At 40.3% G+C, this 22586-nt stretch overlaps 2 protein-coding genes across 13 annotated transcripts in view; both read right to left on the bottom strand.

Annotated features, from left to right (window-relative positions):
* ZNF793 (zinc finger protein 793) overlaps positions 1–5918 on the bottom strand; it is a 29875-nt gene extending 23957 nt beyond the window's left edge. For all 5 annotated transcript variants that reach the window (XR_011482343.1, XM_070451835.1, XM_070451832.1 and 2 more), the window contains exon 1: positions 5829–5918. The gene's annotated coding sequence lies outside the window, so the exon portion shown is untranslated. The remainder of the gene's footprint in view (positions 1–5828) is intronic.
* Positions 1–22586, bottom strand: part of LOC110123631 (zinc finger protein 585A) — a 60164-nt gene that overhangs the window by 21626 nt on the left and 15952 nt on the right. For 5 of the 8 annotated variants that reach the window (XM_070451749.1, XM_070451753.1, XM_070451754.1 and 2 more), the window contains 2 exons: positions 7216–21978; positions 5829–5970 (listed from right to left, as the gene is read on the bottom strand). In XM_070451749.1, the coding sequence (XP_070307850.1) occupies positions 19640–21978 (2339 nt within the window). In that variant the 3' untranslated portion in view covers positions 5829–5970; positions 7216–19639. The remainder of the gene's footprint in view (positions 1–5828; positions 5971–7215; positions 21979–22586) is intronic. The other 3 variants (XM_070451750.1, XM_070451751.1, XM_070451752.1) reach the window with 3 other exon arrangements.

Here is a 22586-nt window from a genome sequence, read left to right as displayed (position 1 = left end):
GAAAGAGAACAGATCTGTGAGGGACCAGGCTTGTTTCAGAACTTGCAAATTCCCTATGTAAATCTTGGACAAAAACCCATGCTTTACATCATTGTGGTAGAGGGAGAAAAAGGTGCCATTCAACTTAGAATGTGGATACACACAACAGACTTTCCAGGAAACAAAAGTTGCTACCATGTAAGAACTGAAAGGGATTAAAAAAAAAAAACTCCTTAAAACTTAAACACCTGGCCCCAAATATATTCTGAGAAAGGGGCTTCTATACTTGTTATGAAAATATTACAAAAGGAACTCAAAGCAAAGTAAAATAACTGTGCAATATTAATGAAACTAATGGTTACTTAAACTGTGGTGCAAACAATTACTGAAAGGCTAAACTTGGCTATTCATCCAGCAGATTATTTTTTGTTTTGTTTTTAAAAGCATTTATAGAAATCAAGTCAGAGAAGGAAAATATTTTTCAAAGGTAACTTCAGAATGATCACTCTTCCTTGGTAACTGCAGACAATGGGCATCTGAACTCTTCCAAATACCAAAAATGCTGTCACAAAAATAAAGAATTAAAAAACAGGGCAGACTTTGGGAGACTACAACAATGCAGTCAATACTGAGACAGGTTCCCCAGAGAAAAGCCTTCTGCTTCAGTGGGCCCCTGTGGAGCAAGTTGCTGGCTAAGGAGTTTCAGGAGAGGGTAAGGGAGGGGCTCATGACAGCCCATTGAGAACTCGGGCCCTCCCCTCCCTTATGCTCACCAACTACAAGTAAGAATACTGGCTGATCTTGGTAGGACTCAGTGGGTATCCAGTGTAAATGGCCGAGCCTCGGGAAGACCCAATGTAAGACTGGGTGGCAAACTGGTGTTGGTACTGCGCAGGGGCCACGTATCCAGCAGATTATTAAGTGTTATCATTAAAAAAAAAAATTTTTTTTTTTCCACCATTCTGTGTGGCTTGCAAGACCTTAGTTCTCTGACCACGGATTGAGCCCAGGCAATGAAAGTACCAAGTCCTAATCACTGGACTGCCAGGGAATTCCCTAAAAAATCATTTTTAACAGATGAGAGCAAACAATGGTTACTTTTAATTAAGGTGTTTAATTAAAGAAATAACTATAAGGCTTAAATCATTTTTTAAAAAGTAAATCATAGTTTAAGAGTATAAGTAAATTCTTTGAATGTCTAATGTCAGAAATATATTAAAATTATCAATGGGATAATTCACAGTTTTTAAATTAAAAAAAAATGTATTTATTTATTTTGCGGCTTCACGCAGCATGTGGGATCTTAGTTCCCAGACCAGGGATCAAACCTATGCCCCATACAGTGGAAGCAAGCAGTCTTAACTACTAAACCACTAGGAAAGACCCAGTTTCCTGTTGATTTGATAAGGTTTGCTAGTGGTTTAATCTATATTACTGATTTTTTTTAAAAAATAAGATTTATCAGTTATCCTTTTTTTCTTTTTTAACTGATTAATTTCTCCTTTTGTATCTACTGATGTCTTCCATTTTTCGTGTGTATTTTCTAATTTCTTTGACTAAATGTTTAATCAAGACGGAAAATTAAACCACAGAAAACTACCCACAGTTCAGCAAAACTCAACTGAAGAAACTATCCCACATCTCATCTGACCTTTTCCACCTTGATTTTTAAAAAAATACAATATGATTTATATAATTTACTGTCACAGAATCAACAAAACCACAACTTGGCTTTCACACCATATATGGATCATTTCATCAGGTTTTCACAGTTCTACTACATCTCTGACAGTCCATTTCTTTTCCTTCTCTCACTCCCAAATCCCTCATTATGACAGTGCTTTAGAAATCTATCTGACCAAAGTGGGACCCTAGAGGTTTCCTGTCTATGTGGTCATTCGCCACATGATCTGACAACTCTTTCTCTGTAAACTGGTCAATCTCTCAAGATGTTTTCTTTGAGATTTAGAAGGTCTGAGCTCTGGCTCATGATCTAACAACATTTTAAACAGATTGTAAGTTTCCAATGTGTAGCTTCTCTTTTTTTGTTTTTGTTTTAAATATTTTATCTATTTATTTGGCCGCATCAGGTCTTAGTTGTGGCATGTGGGATCTCTCTAGCTGTGGTACCTGGGCTTAGTTGCCCCAAGGCATGTGGGATCTTAGTTTCCCGACTAGGGATCGAACTTGCATCCCCTGCAATGCAAGATGGATTCTTAACCACTGGACAACCCGGGAAGTCCCATAGCTTCTGTTTTTATATGCTAGGACACACTATTTTATTTATGCCAATAAATACATGGAAAGTTCTGACTCATCAATTTAGAAAGAAGGAACTAATCAATGTAGAAGCAACTAGAAAAATTATCATTTGGCAACCATAACAGTGGTAACTGATTCAGGCAAGAGTCATCACTAGTGAATGAGGGACTTTCCTTGTGGTCCAGTGGCTATGGCTCCTCATTCCCAAAGCAGGGGGCCCAGGTTTGATCCCTAGTCATGGAACTAAAAACTGAAAGATCCTGTGTGTCACAAGGAAGATCAAAGATCTTCATGCTGCACTAAACCTGGTACAGCCAAATAAATAAATATATAAAAAAAAATACTAACACTAGTGAATGAAAGTTTGAAGTTATTTACATGGTATCAAAAAATGCCCCCATAAGATATTTACTAAACATAACTTTATAGTGGACAACCCTGGTGCATATAACCTTAACCAAATAATCAAGGTGAACATTACCACCAATATGACAAACCAATATCAGGCATCTCCTGATATGGGACACTGAGAACACACCTTTGCTCCAGTAGCAATCATGAATGTACAAGACTCTAGACATGAGGAAAATCAGAAAAATTCAATTGATGGGCATCTTATAAAAATAACTGGCTTGTACTCCTCAAAACATCAAGGTCAAAAGAGGCAAAAAATGACTGAGAAAATATTCCAAATTAAAGGAGTCTAAAGAGATATGACAACTAAATGCAACATGTATCCCTGGATTATATTCCTGGACCACAAAAAAAAATGCTATAAAGGACATTATTGGGACAATTAAAGAAATCTAAATAACGTCTGTGGATGAGACTGCTGTAAACAAAGAATGTTGTTCACAATTTCAGTTCTACAAGCATTAAGTCACTAGCCACTGCCAGTGCCTACCAACAATATGCCCTGAGGGGAAAAACAGGAGGCACTCTGTGCTTCGGATGAAGGGCACCTAGATAGTTAAGATGCATACCTAAGAAGAATTTCAAGGACCCCAGATTGTTCCATCTTCTAAACACAGAAAAGCACTAAAATATGAGATGTCTTTTCTTTGTGATTAGCAGTCATCTTTACATGCTTGACTACATGTACTTCCCAGTCCCCCCCACCAAAATCATATATATATATATATATACTGGCTTCTCCTCTACCTCTTCAGAGCAACTCCTCAGAGCTATCTGAGAGGCTGTCTCCTGGACTATAGTGTTTAGCTACAGTGCTTATAGGTAAGACTGAATAAAACTCAATTCACAGTTTTAATGTGCGTTTTTTTTCCTTTACTTCACACTACCATAATAATAACAATAATAATACTGCTTCAATGTTAACTTTCCTGCTCTTGATAACTATATTGTGGTCATAGAATAAAATGTTCCTGTACTCAGGAAATTTACATTAGGGGTAAAGGGCCATCATGTCAACAACTTCCTATCAAATGGCAGGCAGGCAATCTCATGGAGGTTCTTTTTTTTTTGACCATGCCCCATGGCTTGTGGGACCTTAGTTACCCAACCAGGGATCCAACCCAGGCCACAGCAGTAAAAGTGCCAAGTCCTAACCACTGAACCACCAGGGAATTCCCTGGAAGCTCTTAGCCTTATTCAGGTCATTGCAGCCAATGGTTAGTCTCCAAAGGCTAAGAGATTTTGACTAGGGGCTCTTAGGTCCCCCTCCAAATTACCTACAAAGAAGAACCAGCCTTAACTTGTTAACTTCATTAACAGGATTCTGACTCCAAATCTACTCCAAACCAGAGGATCCACTTAAATTTTCATGTATTTGGATCCCAAAGGAAATAACATAAAACAAGCAATCTCAAATGGCCAAGAAAGGCAATAGAATAAAATTTTGTCCTGGTGTGTGTCTGGTTTCAGAATTTCAAGACAAAACTTCCACACTGTATGAATGTTTTTGGTTTCAAACAATTTCTATGATTCCATTTAATTCAAGTTCAAAAACAAGTAAAACTAATCCATTGAATTAGACCCAGGGTGGCAGTGGGTATTGACTGATAAGGAAGGCTTCAGGGTGCTAGAAATGATGGATATCTTCCTAGATTTTTTTTTCTTGGCTGTGTTTTGGGGCATGCAGGTGTCTTAATTCCCCAACCAGGGACTGAACCCAGGCCCTCTACAGTGGAAGCATGGAGTCTTAACCACTGGACCACGAGGGAAGTTCCTGAAGTGATGCATATCTTGATCTAGGTTGTGTTTACACAGTTCTCTGAAATGTAAAAATTCACTGAGCTGCAGCTTTAACATAAGAATACTTGACTGTCTGTGTGTTATGCCTGGAAATGATATGGAAAAAATGTTTGTTGCCTAAATAAAATGAAACAATCTGGATTCAAACTTAAAAAAATTTTTCACATAAGAGTCACTTATTGCCACCCCATCAGGTATGAATATTCCTTTTAATTAGAGTTCAAAGACAGACAAAATTAATCTGTGATGTAAGAACTGGGAAAATGGTTCCCTATGGTAGGGTAGTAACAGGGAGCGGGTATCATAGAGCTTTCAGGGTGTTATAACATTCTGTTTTCTGATCTGAGCACATTACCCAGGAGTGTTCCCCTTGTGAAAATTCATTGAGCTGAATGTATATTATTATATGTATCTTATATCTCAATTTTAAAAATTATGTTAAAAACTTAAAAAAGTATTTGCTCCCAAACCTGGCACTAGGCATAGCATAGGTGAAGGAAAAGAGCAACAAGAAAAAGAAAATGCCCCAACTCCTTACCCATACACATGCATGCTGAATCACAGAAACTACCTGTTTTGGATTCTGTGCATGTAAAAAGCAGGGGCTGTAAAAATGAAAGCTTGACACTGATGGCTTCTGAAAGATGTTACCTGCCTTACCTCTCAACTTCCTTTGTTGTTTAAGATTATATACTCATGTTTTGTCTAAAGACTACAGAAGGATTGATTGTAACATTTATAAAAACACTGTTTCAGTATTTCATCCTTTTATCAAGCTAATGGTTAAAATCTTATTTCCATTACATCTGTGATTTTGTCTCAGTCCATCTTATTCACCATTAGCTTGATTTTAAGTTCAGTGAAGAACAGGTTCTACAAGTAGCTTTAACTTTTGTCTTTGTGGTTGGTTGTTATTGTGGTTTTATGTTTACTGAATTGTTCTACTAGGATTTTATAAGGCACTGATTCATGGAAGTCAAACATGCCATGCCTAAAAAAAAAAAAAACACAGAACAAGGCAAAAAAATTCTTAGCACACAGTAACTTTCAGGTCCAGTTTCTTTTCCCTCCATAATTCATATTTTCCCCAGCCTTATAAAGATATAATTGGCAGATAATACTGTGTAAGTTTAAGGTGTACAATGCCCTGATCTAATACATGTATACACTGCAAAATGTTACCACAGTAGGATTAGTTAACATCTCCATAATTACCTCACATAATTACCTTTCTTTTCCTTTCTTTCTTTTTTTTTCCTTTTTGGTGTGGTAAGAACATTATTTTTAAGTTAATCCCAGATTAAAATAATTTCCAAATGTTCTCAAGGTTTGCTCCTTCCGCAAAATCTTTTACATTAGACTTAGGTACTTACTCAGTAAACTCTTTGTTTTCTAACCACAGGCAAAGTTACATCCATCCTAGCTGCCATGGAGTCAGAATAGATTTTTAGAAACCAGGCTCACTTTCAAGATGCTGTCACAGATGAACATCTCATTAGATTTTCTAGAAAGAACCTTAAAAGAAATATTAGGAGAAATATGCATTAAATCCTTGGCAAGAGCAACAGAAGCCACATCTTAAATAACATATTACTTTAGATCCTTCTAGAGTACTTTCATTAATGTAGGGAACCAAAAAAAGTTGGGGGGGAAGGAAGTTTATATTTGTTTTTCTTTTTTGCTTGTTTGTTTGATTGGCTGCTCTGATTGGCTTGCAGGATCTTAGTTCCCCAACCAGGGATTGAAACTGGGACCTCAGCAATGATCTTGAGGAGTCCAGACCACTTTGAAAGGCCAGGGAATTCTTGGAGAGGGAGGTTTCAAAAATAGCTTTGAGGTGGGCTTTAGCCCTCACAACTTAATGGAACTGGCTGCTAATCAGTTGGCGAATGTCACTGTGCAGAGATGCAGCCTCTCCCACCCCCAATTCCTGCATTTTACAAGCCCCAGCATCAACCGGCAGTAAGCCTCTTAAATCACAGACATAGCCGGTGTCTCCAATATACAATTCTCAGTGGCCCTTGTGGTCACAGATACCCCAGAATGTCCAAATATGACTGTCAAAGACCACTAGTCAGTGACTACCAAACTCACTGATCCACTCTGATTGCGGGAACAGTGAATTAAGCAGATCCCTGATGGCAAACCCACACTGATCTCCAATGATATCCCAATGACTGGGAACCAATCACTGACTCTCACTGTCCCACCTCCCCCCCCAATTACTGACAGTCCCAAATCATTAACCCCCTCCTCCACTGATTCCGCTATTCCCCATACTCTGATCTACATAAGTCAGGTCACTGATATCTTCAGATTCCTCTCCAGCGATGATCTAAAGGGAAAATCCATCACTGATTGCCTAAAGCGTTTCTCCAAACATCGATCCTCACTGACCACCCTCAGTGAGGATGAACCTCGAAGTTTCCACAATCACCAGCTTCAGGTACCCAAACAGAACTTAGAACCTCCAGTCACTGACCCCTCAGGCTGCTGATCACTGAGTCCTAACGCCGATCAAATCAGCGTCTTCGAAGAAACTCACTCGTCCTCAAGACACTTGAAGATCACTATAAACTGACTTCAACGCATTCTGTCAGTCAAGAGCCCTAGTTTATTGATTCCCACATACTCCCAACCCATCTTCTTCACAGACACTAACACTGATTCCCATAAACCCGCCACCACAGACTCTCTCTCCCAAGAGGCTCAGACGCCCAATCACTTAACCCTTCAGTCCCTTCAGTCTCTGACTCTTACGGGTATCCATGACTGACCCAGTCGGGCCACCGTAGTCGTCTGATTGCCATCCTACACACGTCTTGAATTTTGACTATTTCTCACATTGATCTTTCCCATTTTCCCCGCATCCGCGCCCATAACCTGAAGTTGTCTGCGGTACCACGCTGCCTCTCCACGGTATGAGCTCTTCTCAAATCGAGTGGCCGTGCGCAGACTCAGTAGCATCTTTGAGGCTGGCTGCCGCCACCTGGCATTTTTCCAGAGAACAGGATTCTGGGTTTCTGAATGTTAACGGCAGGTATTATGGCCGCTCCCACTAGCCAGCGTCTTGCGGGGGGCGGCCATGTTTGAATCTGTACCGTACGGCGGATGACTAGGCCCTTTGTTAGGCGATTAAGCTATTTTAGGGCGGGAAGAAACAAGTGTTCCTGGGTCCTAAACACAGATGTCACTGCTGCTTTTAGCATCTCAGAAGCCCAAGCCTCCTGAGGTCAATATAGCGGCTCCCTGACCTGGAAATTAAGATTTCGTTGTCTCCAGTAGGGCAGGCAGTGGGGTAAGATGGCCGCGTACGTATTATACAGCTTAAGTGCCGTGTGTGCGGCCATCTCCCAGGACGAATGTCTGTAAAGCAAGGTACAACTTTGTCTGGGCCAGCTTTGTATGTTGATGAACGGCGAAAGAGAGAAGCGTTTCTCTTGGGGAGCCTGAGGCCCCGGAAGGAAGAGGAGTCTTTACTAAGGGGGCGGAGCAGCAAGAAAGGGCAAGTAGGAGGTTCTTAGCTGGTTATTGAAAGAATACGTGAAGAGCCGGGTCTTTATCGTAGGTGGCCTTACTCTATTCACACTGAAAATAAAACACCCAGTTATTTTACCAGAAAGTGGGTTTATTCTGGAATAGCAGGGAACTGCAATTCCAGACAAGCAAGCTACAGCAAAACTCATAGGCAAGTCCAACAAACGAGGAAAAGAAACTTAATTTTGTAAAGAAAAAGGAAGGTATTTGGAGGAGGGGAATGGTGGGCGGGGGTCGGTGGTTTTGAAGTAAAGTCCCTTGGAGGAAAGTGAAAGTTCAGAGTGATGACAGTTTCTCATTGGCTGAGTTGCTGGGGTAGTCGATTTCTTGCAGGAGGTACAATGTACATCTCTTCTTGTTGAGGCCTGTGAGTGAGAACTATTTCCTTTTGATTCCTCTGTTGGGGTCTGTAATTTACATCTCTTCCTGTAATTGACATGGGGTGGTACTGCCTGAGATCTCACCCTTCAGACCTCCCTACTCTATTTGAGTGACGGTTTCTTCTATTTTCATGCTCCGGAAGACACAAGGGTGTGAGTGCTTCAAGCAGTTTGTTTATTTGACAGGTAGGGGATGGGTGAGACCGAGGAGGGATGAAAACCCACACAAGAATGCATCCATGAGTAGAGTATCCCTGAGCAATGGGGGCTCGGTTAAGGGTTGATGAAGATGAGATAGTTTTATGTCATCTCTGGTTCCTCATTGTTGAGGGCTACTGTAAGGGCCTTAAGCTGTAACACTTTCAGTCTGCCTTATGAGCAGGTCTCAGGCAGAGTCTGTAGGTGTGTTCAGGAAGAAGCCAGCCCTCAGCATATGGGCATGGTACAGACAGCATTCACCAGAGTCCTGTTTTTAATACCAGTCAAAGCGGTGCTCTGCACATCACAGGAATTGTTTTGGAACATGTCTTGAAATGATTGCTTTGTCCTATGAAAACAGCTTTTTAAAAAATAAACCCATAATTCTATTTGGTGGTCAAAACAAGTGGTATAACATCTGACTTCTAAAATGACTCCTGGACTTCCCTGGTGGTCCAGAGATTAAGAATCTGCCTGCATTAGCAGGGAACACCAGTCAGTCCCCGATCCAGGAAGATTCCACATGCTTCGGGGCAACTAAGCCCTCATGCCACAACTACTGAAGTTCATGCACCCTAGGACCTATGCTCTGTAAGAACATATGAGAAGCCTACGAACCACAACTAGAGAGTAGCTTTTGCTTACTGCAACTAGAGATAGCCTGCATGCAGCAATGAAGACCCAGCAAACAAAAAATAATTTAAAATGAAGTAAAAATAAAACGAAAATGACTCCCAACAATTCCTGTCTCCTGGTATTCACACCCTGTGTAGCCCCCTTCCATGTCGTACCAAGGCAGATCTGTGAGGTTGATAGTATACAGCAGAAGTGACAGTAAGCTGTAAATGACACCCCAGCTTCTGACTTGGAGGTGTTCATGCTCTTTCTCTCATATACTCTGAGAGAAGTCAATTGCCATGTCATTGAGGACACTGAGACAGACTATGAGCAGGCCCATGTAGCAAGGAGCTGAGATATCCTGCTAACAGTCAGGGAGGAACTGATGTCATCTTGTATCAAGTGGGTCACCTTGGAAACAGATACTGTACCCTATTTAAGCCTTGGGATGACTGCAGCACCCATCAGTAAACAGACTGCTGTTACATGAGGGACTCAGAAACACCCAGCTAGCAGCTCCCATATCCTCATAAATATTTGTTTTTAGCCACTGAGTTTGGGAGTAATTTGTTATTCAGCAGTAGTTAATTTGGATACTTTTGGTAAAAATGCTCTAAGTGATGTCTCTGGATTTCTTAAACAAGCTCCTAAACTTGTGATTGTTTTATCAAGTCAGAGGGGATTTTTAGCCCTTTCCTCTTCACTTGCATAATAGAGAAATTAAAGGTTCTGCTAGATATTTAAAATTTAACAGAGTTTAAGTCTTGCTTCATTTGAATTAATACAAGTGAGTTTATGTGACACTTCTGAAATAATTATAGTAATTAACAAAAATGACCATTTAGAGAGTGCCTGTGACATGCCTGGCCTCTCATTGGCCTTCTCACTTCAAGGGCTACCCTCATTCTAGCACCAGTCATAAAGGCAAAAGGGAAGAGTCTTGGAGTGTCTTATGCTTGGAATTAAATGCTCTGCCTCAGAAATGACACAAGTCATTTCCTCTCACTACTCATTGAGTAGTCACACCCAACCACGTGAAATACAACCTTACCATAGAAACAGAAATACAGTCTTAGCATAAGCTTGGAATGGGGAGAGCTAGAAATATTTAAGATTCCCTGGAGAAGGAAATGGAAACACACTCCAGCATTCTTGCCTGGGAAATCCAATGGACAGAAGAGCCTGGCAGGCTATAGTCCATGGCATTGCAAACAGTCAAACACTAGTTAGCGACTAAACCACCCACCACAAACTTCAGGATGTCCACAAACACTATGAGAACAATGTTATCATCACCATCCTAAAGAAAATGCAGTATAGAGATGAGGTGGCCAATCCATAATCTCTCAGAAAAAGGACTCAGAACCAGGTATGTCTATTTTATACAAAGGTAAGGGATCATCACAGGTTTCCCAGGTGACTCAGTGGTAAAGAATCTACCTGCCAATGCAGGAGATGCAGGTTTTGACTACTCATCACATAACTGATATAAGCCAATAAATCAATTCTTATATTCCTTAAACCAGCACATTTGGGCGTTTATTAGTGGGCTTTCCTGGTGGCTCAGAGGTTGAAGCGTCTACCTGCAATGCAGGAGACCTGGGTTCAATCCCTGGGTCGAGAAGATCCCCTGGAGAAGGAAATGGCAACCCACTCCAGTATTCTTGCCTGGGAAATCCCGTAGACAGAAGAGCCTTGTAGGCTACCTCCATGGGGTCGAAGAAGAGTCAGACATGGCTTAGCGACTAAACAGCAACAAAGATCATTACCATTATTGTTAAATTTTTTTGTTACTGTTAAATTTTGCTTCAACATATCTAAGGCACTGAGGGAACAAAGAGAGGACTGAGGTCTCCAATAAAATAAAGGATACTCAAGATGTTGCAGCCTGGTGGGGGAAAGGAATACACATGAAAATGAGTAAAAAGAGTGTTTAAAAAAGAGTATACACTGTAGGATTCAATTTATGTGAAGCTCAAGAACAGGCAAGATAAATATACTGAGTTATAAATCAGAAAGCAGTTGACTCTAGTAACTTGACTCTGAAGAGAATTTCTTGGGGTGATGAAAATGTTCTATATCTTGTTTTGGGTGGCAGTTTCAAGAGTCTGTATAATCATCAAGACTCATCAAAGTAAACACTTATGATTTGTGCATTTATTATATATAAATTGTACCTTAATTTTTTGAAGCCAAAGAGTGTTCAGGGTATTGAGAGATCATGTTAGTAGGGGAAAAAAAGAGATGTGAAAGAACTGACAGAACTTTACCCTACTTTGTAGAAAGATGAGGCCCTGGTGAGACCATCACAGCACTTATGGCTTATGATAGTGCCCTCTGTAGACAGAGGCATTAGAGAAAGGAATCTCCAAGGATTTGTGGTTTGGCAGATTAAAGACTCTAGGTTAACCTAGCCTGTAATGACCATCAGTTCTTATTTATTCCCTAGGCTGATAGGTCTCAGCTTGTTGAACCTTCTACACTGTCATCATTTAAAAGGATGCCAGGGGACTTCCCTGGCAGTCTAGTGGTTAAGACTTCACCTTCCAATGCTCGGGTGCAGGTTCAATCCCTGGCCAGGGAGCTAGGATCCCATACGCCTTGCGGCTGGAAAACCAAAACATAAAACAGAAACAATATTCTAACAAATTCAATAAAGACTTTAAAAATGGTCCACATCAAAAGAATAAAAAAATAAAAATAAAAGGATACCAGGCTGCAAGTTTGGCATAAGAGGAGGCATAGCTCTTCCCTACTCTGGAGCAGAAAGAACTGTGCCTTGGCCTGAGCAGAAATAGGCCTTTGCCCTTGCACAAGTGAAGACTGTTCTGGATCTAGGTGGAATGTGACCTATTTCCTGGATCAAGATAGATCTTGAGAGTAGCCTGGCATGGATGAAGACCACACCCCATCCTGTCCTGTCTTGAGTCAGGGGTATTGGTGGTGGTGGTAATTGGTGATACAAGTCTCAAAGTATAACTTTCAGAAAGTTAGAACTCGTACAGATATTCATTTAATTTATTAATGAGGGAACTAGCAGGATTGGAGATTTGGTGCAAAGTAGGTTTGATTTGGTTCAAAGTAGTTTCAATCCCTAGGTTAGGAAGATCCGCTCGAGTAGGAAATGGCAACCCACTCCAGTATTCTTGCCTAGAAGATTCCATGGACAGAGGAGCCTGGTAGGCTACAGTCCAGGGGGTTGCAAAGAGTCAGAAACGACAGCATAACACACACACACACACACACACACAAAGGTATATAGTCAGTGGAATAAAGAATCTTGGAATAAGACTGCAAAGTTAGATAGATATAAAACTAATGTCCTATAGGGCAATAAAACCATAAGCTTGAAGGTTATCTTTTCTTCAGAGAATCAGTTTATATAGAACAAATATATGAAATGTACCAAGTGCCAAGTTAACATTTTATCTATGTAGTGTGCATCCTAATTAGTAGTAAAAAGTGACCCAAACAAGGGTACATTCTACCAGAGCAGGGGGTTCTCAAACTGGTAGAGTTTTAATCCCCAGGGAACATAAAGCAATCTTTGGAGACAGTTTAGGGAGAGGAGTGGATGCCATGGATGCTTTCAACCATAGAGAACAACCTGGTACAACAGTTATTTGGCCCCAAATGCAAACAGTGCTGGGTTTAGGAAAACTTTCTCAAGAATGATTTGTTAGACTTTGGGTGGGTTTATTAGACCATGCTCTAGTATGACTTTGAAAAGGCACACAGGATGATACAGTATAGTTTCCTTATTTCCAGGTTTTTGATCATTTTTCTCAACACAAAGTTGGGAAAGTGTTGATAATCGTTGGATCTGGGTAATGAATACTTGGTGATTAATCTTTTCTATTTTTTGTATGTTTGCGCAGCATCTTAGTTCTCTGACCAGGGACTGGGAATTGAACCTAGGACCATGGCAGTGAAAGTACTGAGTCTTAACCACTGAACCACCAGGGAATTCCCTAGGATGGACTTAATGAAAAATAGTAGAAGCCATAAGATTAAGTGCTAATAAGAAAAAGCAAAGAGTTAAAATTGGAAATATTTAAGAATGAAACAAAAATGGTCATATTGCAGATGGTGTCACTGGACAACAGGAATAAAAAGACCAAGATCCAAGAATGAATTCATCCCGCTCTATGTGAGGCATCCTGAAAGAGGATTTTGCATTGAAACAGAAAGTAATTCTGGGACTTGCCTAGTGGCACAGTGGATAAGAATCCATTTGCCAATGGAGAGGTCACAGGTTTGATCCAACCTGCCCTCCTATCCTTTCCTTCCTCCCCACAAATTTAGTTCATTCTGTGTGGAGGACTCAGTCAACCTCAGTGCTATTGCTATCATTCATCCATCCATTTAACAAACTTGTACTGAGTCTCTACTTTGTGCTGGTGCCATGCTGTGTCCCTTGGACACAGCAGGAGGAAGACAAAGTCCTGACATCATGAAGGTTATGGTCCAGTGGGGAGGGAAGAATGATAAATCAAAAAAAGAAACAATTAATATTAGGTCAGAGGGTGGTACTTGCAGCACAAATACAGTACAAAATAGGGAGTGGCCCCAAGAAGTGTGTTACTTCATACGCAGTGGTGTGTGTGTAAACTCTCCAAACAAGGAGAGGACAGCAAGCTTCATGGAGACTGGGGAAGCAGAGTCTCAGAGATCACAGCCAGGCAAAGGCCCAAAGAGAAACGAGCTTCTGTGATGTTAAGAGCAGCCAGAATGGGCATGCTGACAGACAATAAAAATGGTGACCAGCTACAATTTCAGGGTTTTCCAAAACCCATGCCCCCTTTTATTATAGTTATAACTGTACACTATAAACATTAAATGTAAACTTGTAAAAATACAAATAACCAAAATTCTATGTGAAAGACTGACATGCAAAATAGAAAAACTTACATATTCTAATATATAATCATATAGTACATATTATATATCATATAAAATAAAAACTTTAATTGTAATAGGAATATACAATAATAGATATTGAAGTGTACTATATTATATACAATGTTATAGTATATTATATGCAATGTTATAGTATATTATGTATATATTCAATATGGTATATTATGCAATATAAAATTATAACTAATGTAAAAATCTATATATATTTATCATCTAATTTCTAATAATCTTTTATCAAACATAATTTATCATACAGTAAAACATAATGCTTCTGAGATTCATCCATGTTGGAGCTTGTGTCTTAACTCAGCTTTTTTATGGCTTAGTATTCCACTGTATAGATGTACTATACTGTATTTAGTTATTCACCCATTGTTGGACATTTAGGTTGTTTCCAATCTTTTGGTGATTATGAATGCAGTTCCTATGAACATTCAAGTACATACATAATTTCTCATTTCTCTATGGTAAAAACCCAGATGTGCGATTGCTTATAAGTATATAGTTACCTATATAAGAACTTGTAAAACTTTTGTCCATAGTGGATATACTACTCTGTATTATTCCCACAGCAATACATGAAAGTCTATTGCTCTACATTCTTGCCAGCTTTTGTACTATGTTATTTATTCACTGCTATTCTAATAAGCACATAATGGTATGTCATTATGGTTTTTATTTGCATTTTCCTGATGACTGATTATGTCCAGTGTCTTTTCATCATCATACTTCCATTTGTATCTCATACAACCATATGGATGAATCCCAGATACATTAAATGAAAGAAGTCAAACTCAAAAGGAGATACATACTTACATATTTATATGGATACACACACATTCATGACATGTGAAAAAGGCAGAACTATAGAAACAGGAAACAGATAAGCAATATCGAGGGGTTGGGAGTAGATAGATTGATCAAAAAGGGATAGGACCTTTGTACCATGTGTAAAATAGCTAGTGGGAACCTGCTGTACTGCACAGGGAGTTCAGCCTGGTGCTCTGTGACGATCTAGAGGGGTGAGATGAAGTGATGAGAGGGAGGGGCTGTATGTATACATACAGCTGATGCAGGTTGTTGTACAGCAGAAACTAACACAACATTGTAAAAGCAATTACACTCCACTTAAAAAAAGAACATTTGAGAAAGAAATACTCATAATTTTTTAAAGGGATAGGGAGGAATTTAGGGTAGTGAAGAAACAGTTTTCTTGATTGTAGTGTTGACTTCTTGATTGCCTGCTGCATTTTTCAAAACTCTCAGAACTGTACACTTTTAAGGATGACTATTACTGTGTGTAAATGATACCTCAGTAAATCTAACTTTAAAAAATATCTCAGTACTATAACATTGGGCTTCCCTAGTAGCTCAGCTGGTAAAGAATCCACCTGCATTTTAGGAGACCCCAGTTTGATTCCTGGGCTGGGAAAGTCCTCTGGAGAAGGGATAGGCTACCCTCTCTAGTATTCTTGAGCTTCCCTGGTGCCTCAGACAGTAAAGAATCTGGCTGCAATGTGGGAGACCTGGGTTTAGTCCCTGGGTTAGGAAGATCTCCTGGAGGGGGGCATGGCAACCCAGTCCAGTATTCTTGCCTGGTGAATCCCCATGGACAGAGGAGCCTGCTGGGTTATAGTCCATGGGATCACAAAGAGCCAGACAGGACTGAGCAACTAAGCACAGCACAGCAGCACTATGATACTACGTTACAGTAAATATAAAAGAGAAATAGTTGAAAGTAATTTATAAAATAACATACATTTCCCTCTGTGAGGTTTGGGTACAGCCATTCAGAGGTTGGTCTTGTGTCCATTTATAACTGGTAATATTATTAACAATGGGGACACTCTCATTGGTCTCCACTAGCTCTGCTCCCCTCATGTGAACCATATTAAATCCCTTCATCTTCCATAAATCTATTTTACAGGTGAAGCAATCAAGGCTCAGGGGAGGTTACTGGGCATCAGGGTTGGCACCAGGATTTTAATCCATGTTGACAGCTTTAGCTATTTTGCTTGCATCACTCCTCATGTAGTAAGTCGGTATCTCAGTATGTGATCTCCTGGGTTCCCCAGATCCTCCCCAGTCTACTCCAGGCAAACAATTCCCTGGACAGTGTGTATGAGGCTAGTACCCTCTCCTCATCCCTTCTTCATCCCCACAGGGTTCCTGTCCATGCAAACAGTAGGGACTTGGACAAGCAATGCTGGGGGACTTGCAGGAGCCACACTAAGTGGCCTGAAGAAGCAATGTGAGCAACAGGGAACCAGTGGACACTATGTTATTGGGGGCAAATAGGGAAATAGGTATTACCAGGATTTAATGGAAGAGTCACAGATACTGTATTAGTGGGTAATGGTCATCAAAAGACTTTGTATGGGTTGTTAATGGGGGTCCTACAGAGATGGATAATGTGAAGTCTATGATGTCTTATCAGTCATTGCCCTTACCTGGGGATAGGGAAGCAGATGAACAGAACACACCAACGTTCAGAGAGTAATGGGGGCATCACCACATACTGTGTTGGGGATGGTTACAAACACTGCTGTGTGAGGTAATGGAAGACTGTCACCATCACTATGGGGGACAATTAATGGAGGGAAACAAAAGCCATCTGGATAGAGGTGTCATGAAAGAATCAGGAGATAATATTAAAAGTTGGATTTGGTAGGGTATACTATGGTTTCCTACTCTGAGAATTGTTGTAAGAGGTCATCAGTCATGATTTAGGTGAAAATGGGAATAAATCAGGAGTATGGAGGTTACCAGACTGTTCCACAAATGGGGCAAAGTAATATACATTATGCTGGAGGTTAACTGGAAGATGTAATGAAGAAGCTCTACAGACATTATTTCCTGGAATTAGTTAAGAGGTGACACAGTGATGGAATAAGGTAAAAGGAGGATAATGGTGTCCAGACATTGTGGATTAAGAAGGGGATAATGGCGAGATTTCCAGACACTCTCCTGAGGAGTTAGCAAACAGTCCCCAGTTGGGGGATAATGCTGGGTCACAAAACATTTAGTGAAGCCCCAGAAGCAATACTAGATGCAGTAAAAGGGGGCAGTGGGTCACCAGATATTGTTCTAAGATAATGGGTTCATCAGTTACCGTGAAGCAGTGAGATAAAGAAGATCTAATGATGGATAAGACATCATCACTAAGGTCATGGGATATGCCACTAATCACTGCCCAATTTGATTATTGGAGATTATATGAGAATCCTTAGTCCTGCTCCCTCAACCAGGTTCTGTCCCCATTCTCAATCTCCATGCTGCTATTCACAAAGGTGAGAACAATTCTGTACCAGCTATTGCCCACTCTCAGTGTTGTCAATGGACTGACCTGGAGGAACCATTCTGCTGGTTCCAGTTTGGCCACCCAACAGCTGATCATTCAATCAGATCCTCTGCATGCATTTGTGAGGCCACTGCTGCCCCAGTCTTAGGCTGCCCACCTGACTTCCAAGGAAAGGCAACCCCTCTCTCTGCTTTTGGTCTCTCCATATTAGCAGCTTTGGGCAGACCTGTCAGGGCATGATAAGCAGGTCTGTACATCAGCTTATGAGGTAGGCAAGGCCCTGTCAAGTTGCAACTGGGGTAGGGCAGGGTTGTGAATGGTTGGACAGAATGAGCATGCTCTTTTGTGATCACTTTGGAGCTGACTGAGGTATTTTGGAATCACTGAAGGGAATCTTGAAACATCAAGTATCTATGTGGGACTGATTTCCTGTGCCTCAGTTCTCTTTTGCTTATACGGGTTGGCATCAGACCAAAAGGTTTACAATGATGTTACAACTTTTGGGACTGGAAGGAAGGACTGAGGTTGAAAAAACCTGCTGTGTATTAGGTAAGTTGGTTCTCCCTATCAGAGCATCTTATGCTGCAATACAGAAAGCACTGGGCTTCCCAGGTGGCTCAGTGGCAAAGAATCTGCCTGCTAATGCAGGACACACAGGAGATGGGAGTTTGATCTCTGGGTAGGGAAGATGCCCTGGAGAAGGAAATGGCAACCCCTTCCAGTATCCTTGCCGGGAAAAAAATCTCATGGGCAGAGGAACCTGGTGGGCTACAGTCCATGGGGTCACAAAGACTTGGACATGACTGAGTGACTGAGCACAGCACACACATAGAAAGCATCAAAGGGAAATCATGAGAAGAGCAGGGTCAACACTCCATAATGTGCATTCATGGAAGGACTGCTGGATGTTAGGCATGGGTCTAAGTTCACTATGGTGAACAAAATGTGAAAAAAACATTCTAGAATGGGAACCATAGACAAACAAGTGAAAAATACAGGGTACTGTGGTAATAAGTGTTATGGAGAATGATAAAAGAGGAAGAGGAGAGGGATGGAATTTTAAGTCAGACAGGCAGGGAAGGGAAGGGACGGCCTCTGCAAAGAGATGCTGCTGGATGAAAGACATGAAGGAGTAAAGCACACAGATATAATGAGGAACTGTGCTCTTTGAAGAGGGTACTGTAAATGCAAAGGCCCTGAGGCAGGACCTAATTTGATGTGTTTGAGGGACATGGGGGAAAAGGTCCTTGTGGAGTGTATGGAATGAAGATGGATAGAAAGAAGACAGTGAAGGTAATGTTGAGGTTTGTTTTTATGAGTTAGTGGTTCGTTACTGTCATTATAAAGGGCAAATCATTAAGGAAGAAAAATGAGCTGGAAGAACTATGACAGCAAACGGGAGACTGAGGTGAAGAGTTGACTGAGATGACCTGAGCATTCTTATGTCAGAAGCTTTCCTGAAGGTAATGGGAATTCACAGGACATTATGCTGCAGGGTAATTAAGGGTCAGTAAGTCTGGGAGATAAGGGTAGTCAGCAGACATGGTGTTTAGCATGAATGGGCAGTCATAATGCAGTTATAGCAGTCAGAAGACAATGTGCTGTATGGGAGTTGAAGACATCTACTGACAGCTAACGAGGGGTGCTAGAGGATAACGGGGCAGTCAACTGTATACAAAAATTTTTCATTGTGGCATGCCTTTCTTGATAAAAATACGCAATAGGGAATTGGATAGACAAGACCATGTTAGATTCAGCAGAAGAATGTCACCCAAAATTCTGTTAGACAATGTGTTCTGCAACAAACACTTCACAGAACTCAGGGCTTATCATTATCATATATATTATGTTGTTCTACCATTCAACTTACTGGCATGTTACCTATTCCACAGTAAACAGGGTTATCATTAACATGACTTCACATAATGTTTCCAGTGCAGAATTTGGTAATAGTGTTCCATTACAGTTTTCATGAGAAAAATTCTACTGATGTACCAAGTTGACAAAGTTCCTTTTCAGTATAAATGCCTCAGGGTTTACTGACGCTGGTGACAATGTGGAAAGGGGCCCTCTCTTTCAGGGCCCTTTCAGAAGTCCTCTTCTGTATACTAATATGTGACATTCTGATGGAGCATTTCTACTTAAGATAATATGCATATTTTCTGTGGCACAAATTTCATAATATAAAATCAGACCTGATCTCACTGAGGTTTCTCTCAGACTGTTTATCTCAAGTGTGAATACTCTGATGCACATTGAGCACTGACTTCTGAACGAAGCCTTTCCCACAGATGACACACTTATAGGGTTTATCTCCAGTGTGTGTTGTCTGGTGTTTATTCAAATTTGACCTGTCAGTGAAGGCCTTTCCACACTCTGTGCACACATAAGGCTTCTCTCCTGTATGAATTCGCTGATGCACTTGGAGCTGTGATTTCTTAGTAAATGATTTACCACAATCACTGCATTCATAAGGTTTCTCTCCAGTATGAATCCTATGGTGTATAATCAGTTCTGACTTTTGTCTGAAGGTCTTTCCACATTCAGAACAAATGTAGGGCTTCTCTCCAGTATGAGTTTTCTGGTGTTTACTGAGATTTGACCTGCCACTAAAGGCTTTCCCACATACAGCACACACATATGGTTTTTCTCCTGTGTGAATTGGTTGATGCACCAGGAGCTGAGATTTGGAGGTGAAGGATTTCCCACAATCACTGCATTCATAAGGTTTCTCCCCAGTATGAATTCTCTGATGAGTAATAAAGTTTGACTTCCGGATGAAAGCTCTCCCACACTCAGTACACACGTAGGGTTTCTCTCCTGTATGAATTTTCTGATGCACAATGAGTATTGACTTCTGGTTGAAGGCTTTCCCACATTCATGGCACTCATACTGCCTCTCTCCAGTGTGAATTTTCTGGTGTATATTGAGGTGTGACTTCTGGGTAAAGGCTTTTCCACATGTACTGCATTCATAAGGTTTCTCCCCAGTATGAATTCTCTGATGTGTAATCAAGTCTGATCTTTGAGTGAAGGCCTTGCCACATTTAGGACATATATAGGATTTCTCTCCTGTATGAGTTTTCTGATGCGTAATGAGATTTGATCTGTTAGTGAATGCCTTCCCACATTTAGTGCACGTATAGGGTTTCTCTCCTGTGTGAATTCGTTTATGCACATGGAGTTGTGACTTGGAAGTAAAGGATTTCCCACAGTGACCACATTTATAAGGTTTCTCTCCTGTATGAATTATTTGATGCGCTATCAAGTGTGCCTTCTGGATGAAGGCTAGACCACATTTCATGCATATATATGATTTTTCTCCTGTATGAATTCTCTGATGCACTGTGAGTGCAGACTTCTGAGTGAAGGCTTTTCCACAATCACTACATTCATAAGGTTTTTCTCCGGTGTGAATTCTCTGATGTATAATCAACTCTGACCTGTAGGTAAATGCCTTACCACATTCAGTACATATGGAAGATTTCTCTCTAATTTGAACCTTCTTATGTGTATTGAGGTTGGAATTATTGTTGAAAACCTTTCCATATTCACTGCACATAGACAGTTTCATCCTTGTGTGAGTTCGTTGATGTACCTGCAGCTGTGACTTGGAAATGAAGGACTTCCCACAGTTACTGCATTTATATGGTTTTTCTCCAGTGTGAATTCTTCGGTGTGCAATCAAGTGGGTCTTCTGGATGAAAGCCTGTCCACATTCAATACATATATAGGATCTCTCACCTGTATGAATTTTCTGATGCATCTTGAGCGTGGACTTCTGTGTGAATGCTTTCCCACAGTCACTGCACTCATGGTGTCTCTCTCCAGTATGAATTTTCTGATGTATACTAAGATCTGAGTTATAAGAGAAGCCTTTCCCACATTCACTGCATTCATAGAGTTTTTCTCCAGTATGAATTCTCTGATGCCTGAAAAGAGAAGATACTTGGAAAAAGGCTTTCCCACATTCACTGCACTTATAGGGCTTCTCTCGAGTATGAGTTCTCTGATGTGTGATGAATTCTGGCTTCTGTACAAAAGCCTTCCCACAGTCAATACATACATAGAGTTTTTCTCCTGTATGAAGTTTCAAATGTACCTTGAGTTGTGACTTCTGAGTGAAGGTATTTCCAAATTCAGGACATTCATAAGATTTCACCCCAGTATGAATTTTCTGATGTTGAGAGGGTGCTTGTTTATAGCTGAGAATTTTTCCACATTGATTATGGTCCTGTAATTTCTCTCCTCTTGGAGTACACTCTTGTTTAGTATAGGGGGAAATTTTACTATATTCAGTAATCTTATTAATGTTCTTTGATTCACTGTTTCTATTATGATTGCATAAATCTAAATTATAGCTTAAAGCACTTCCAAATAAGTCACATTGATGATGAGGTCTCTTTGGGGAAGGAATGTTTTGACTCACATGAATTATTTTCCTTATGCCCTTATATGCATAATCCCTCTGTATAGTCAATACTTTCTTGATGAAAGCCACATTTCTTAAAGATCTGTTTTCTCTCTGATGATAGCTCTCTATCTGGTCACCAATCTGCCACAATTCTTCTAGAATAAAATACAACAACACGTCATTTGTAGCATCACCTTCCCTCTCAACATAGAAAGTTTTTGAGGTTTGAAACCCAAAGTCTCCTTCTCAAAGGAGAATGATTTTAGCTCAAAGAACAGCTAGCAAAGGCAAGATGAGAGGCTGATATGGTTCATCCAAGCTGAACACAATAAAAAGAGTGATGAAGGTGAATCAATGACTTAGTAGACTTGGTGACAGGGGTGATAGGAAACACTGTGGGATAGAATTCAGTTTATTTAGAGAATAAACTTTATGAACTCAATTCACTATGTGCAGAAGTAAAAAAAAAGGCAAAGATCAAGATATACAGCACAATAACATTTATATAAATTAGTAATACATACCCCAAGTCATTTTAAACTTTAAAAGACCATGTATGAACTGAAAAATATCTTTCTATCATATGAAACAATTGCTTGTGATGGGAAGTGAGATGAGTATGGGGGAAAGAAGAAAAAAGGAATAAATAGAAAAAAAAATTATAGAGAATCCTTAACTCATACTGATGATGATAGTGCATCCTAAATGAAGACATGATCAAACTCAAACCTCATCCTGTGAAGTACAGAAATAAGGCAATTTC

Source organism: Odocoileus virginianus, chromosome 20 (assembly GCF_023699985.2).
Source record: "Odocoileus virginianus isolate 20LAN1187 ecotype Illinois chromosome 20, Ovbor_1.2, whole genome shotgun sequence".
Taxonomy (NCBI): Eukaryota; Metazoa; Chordata; class Mammalia; order Artiodactyla; family Cervidae; genus Odocoileus; species Odocoileus virginianus.
The sequence above is the reverse complement of the archived record's forward strand: the minus strand, read 5'-3'. Positions and strand labels throughout refer to the sequence as shown.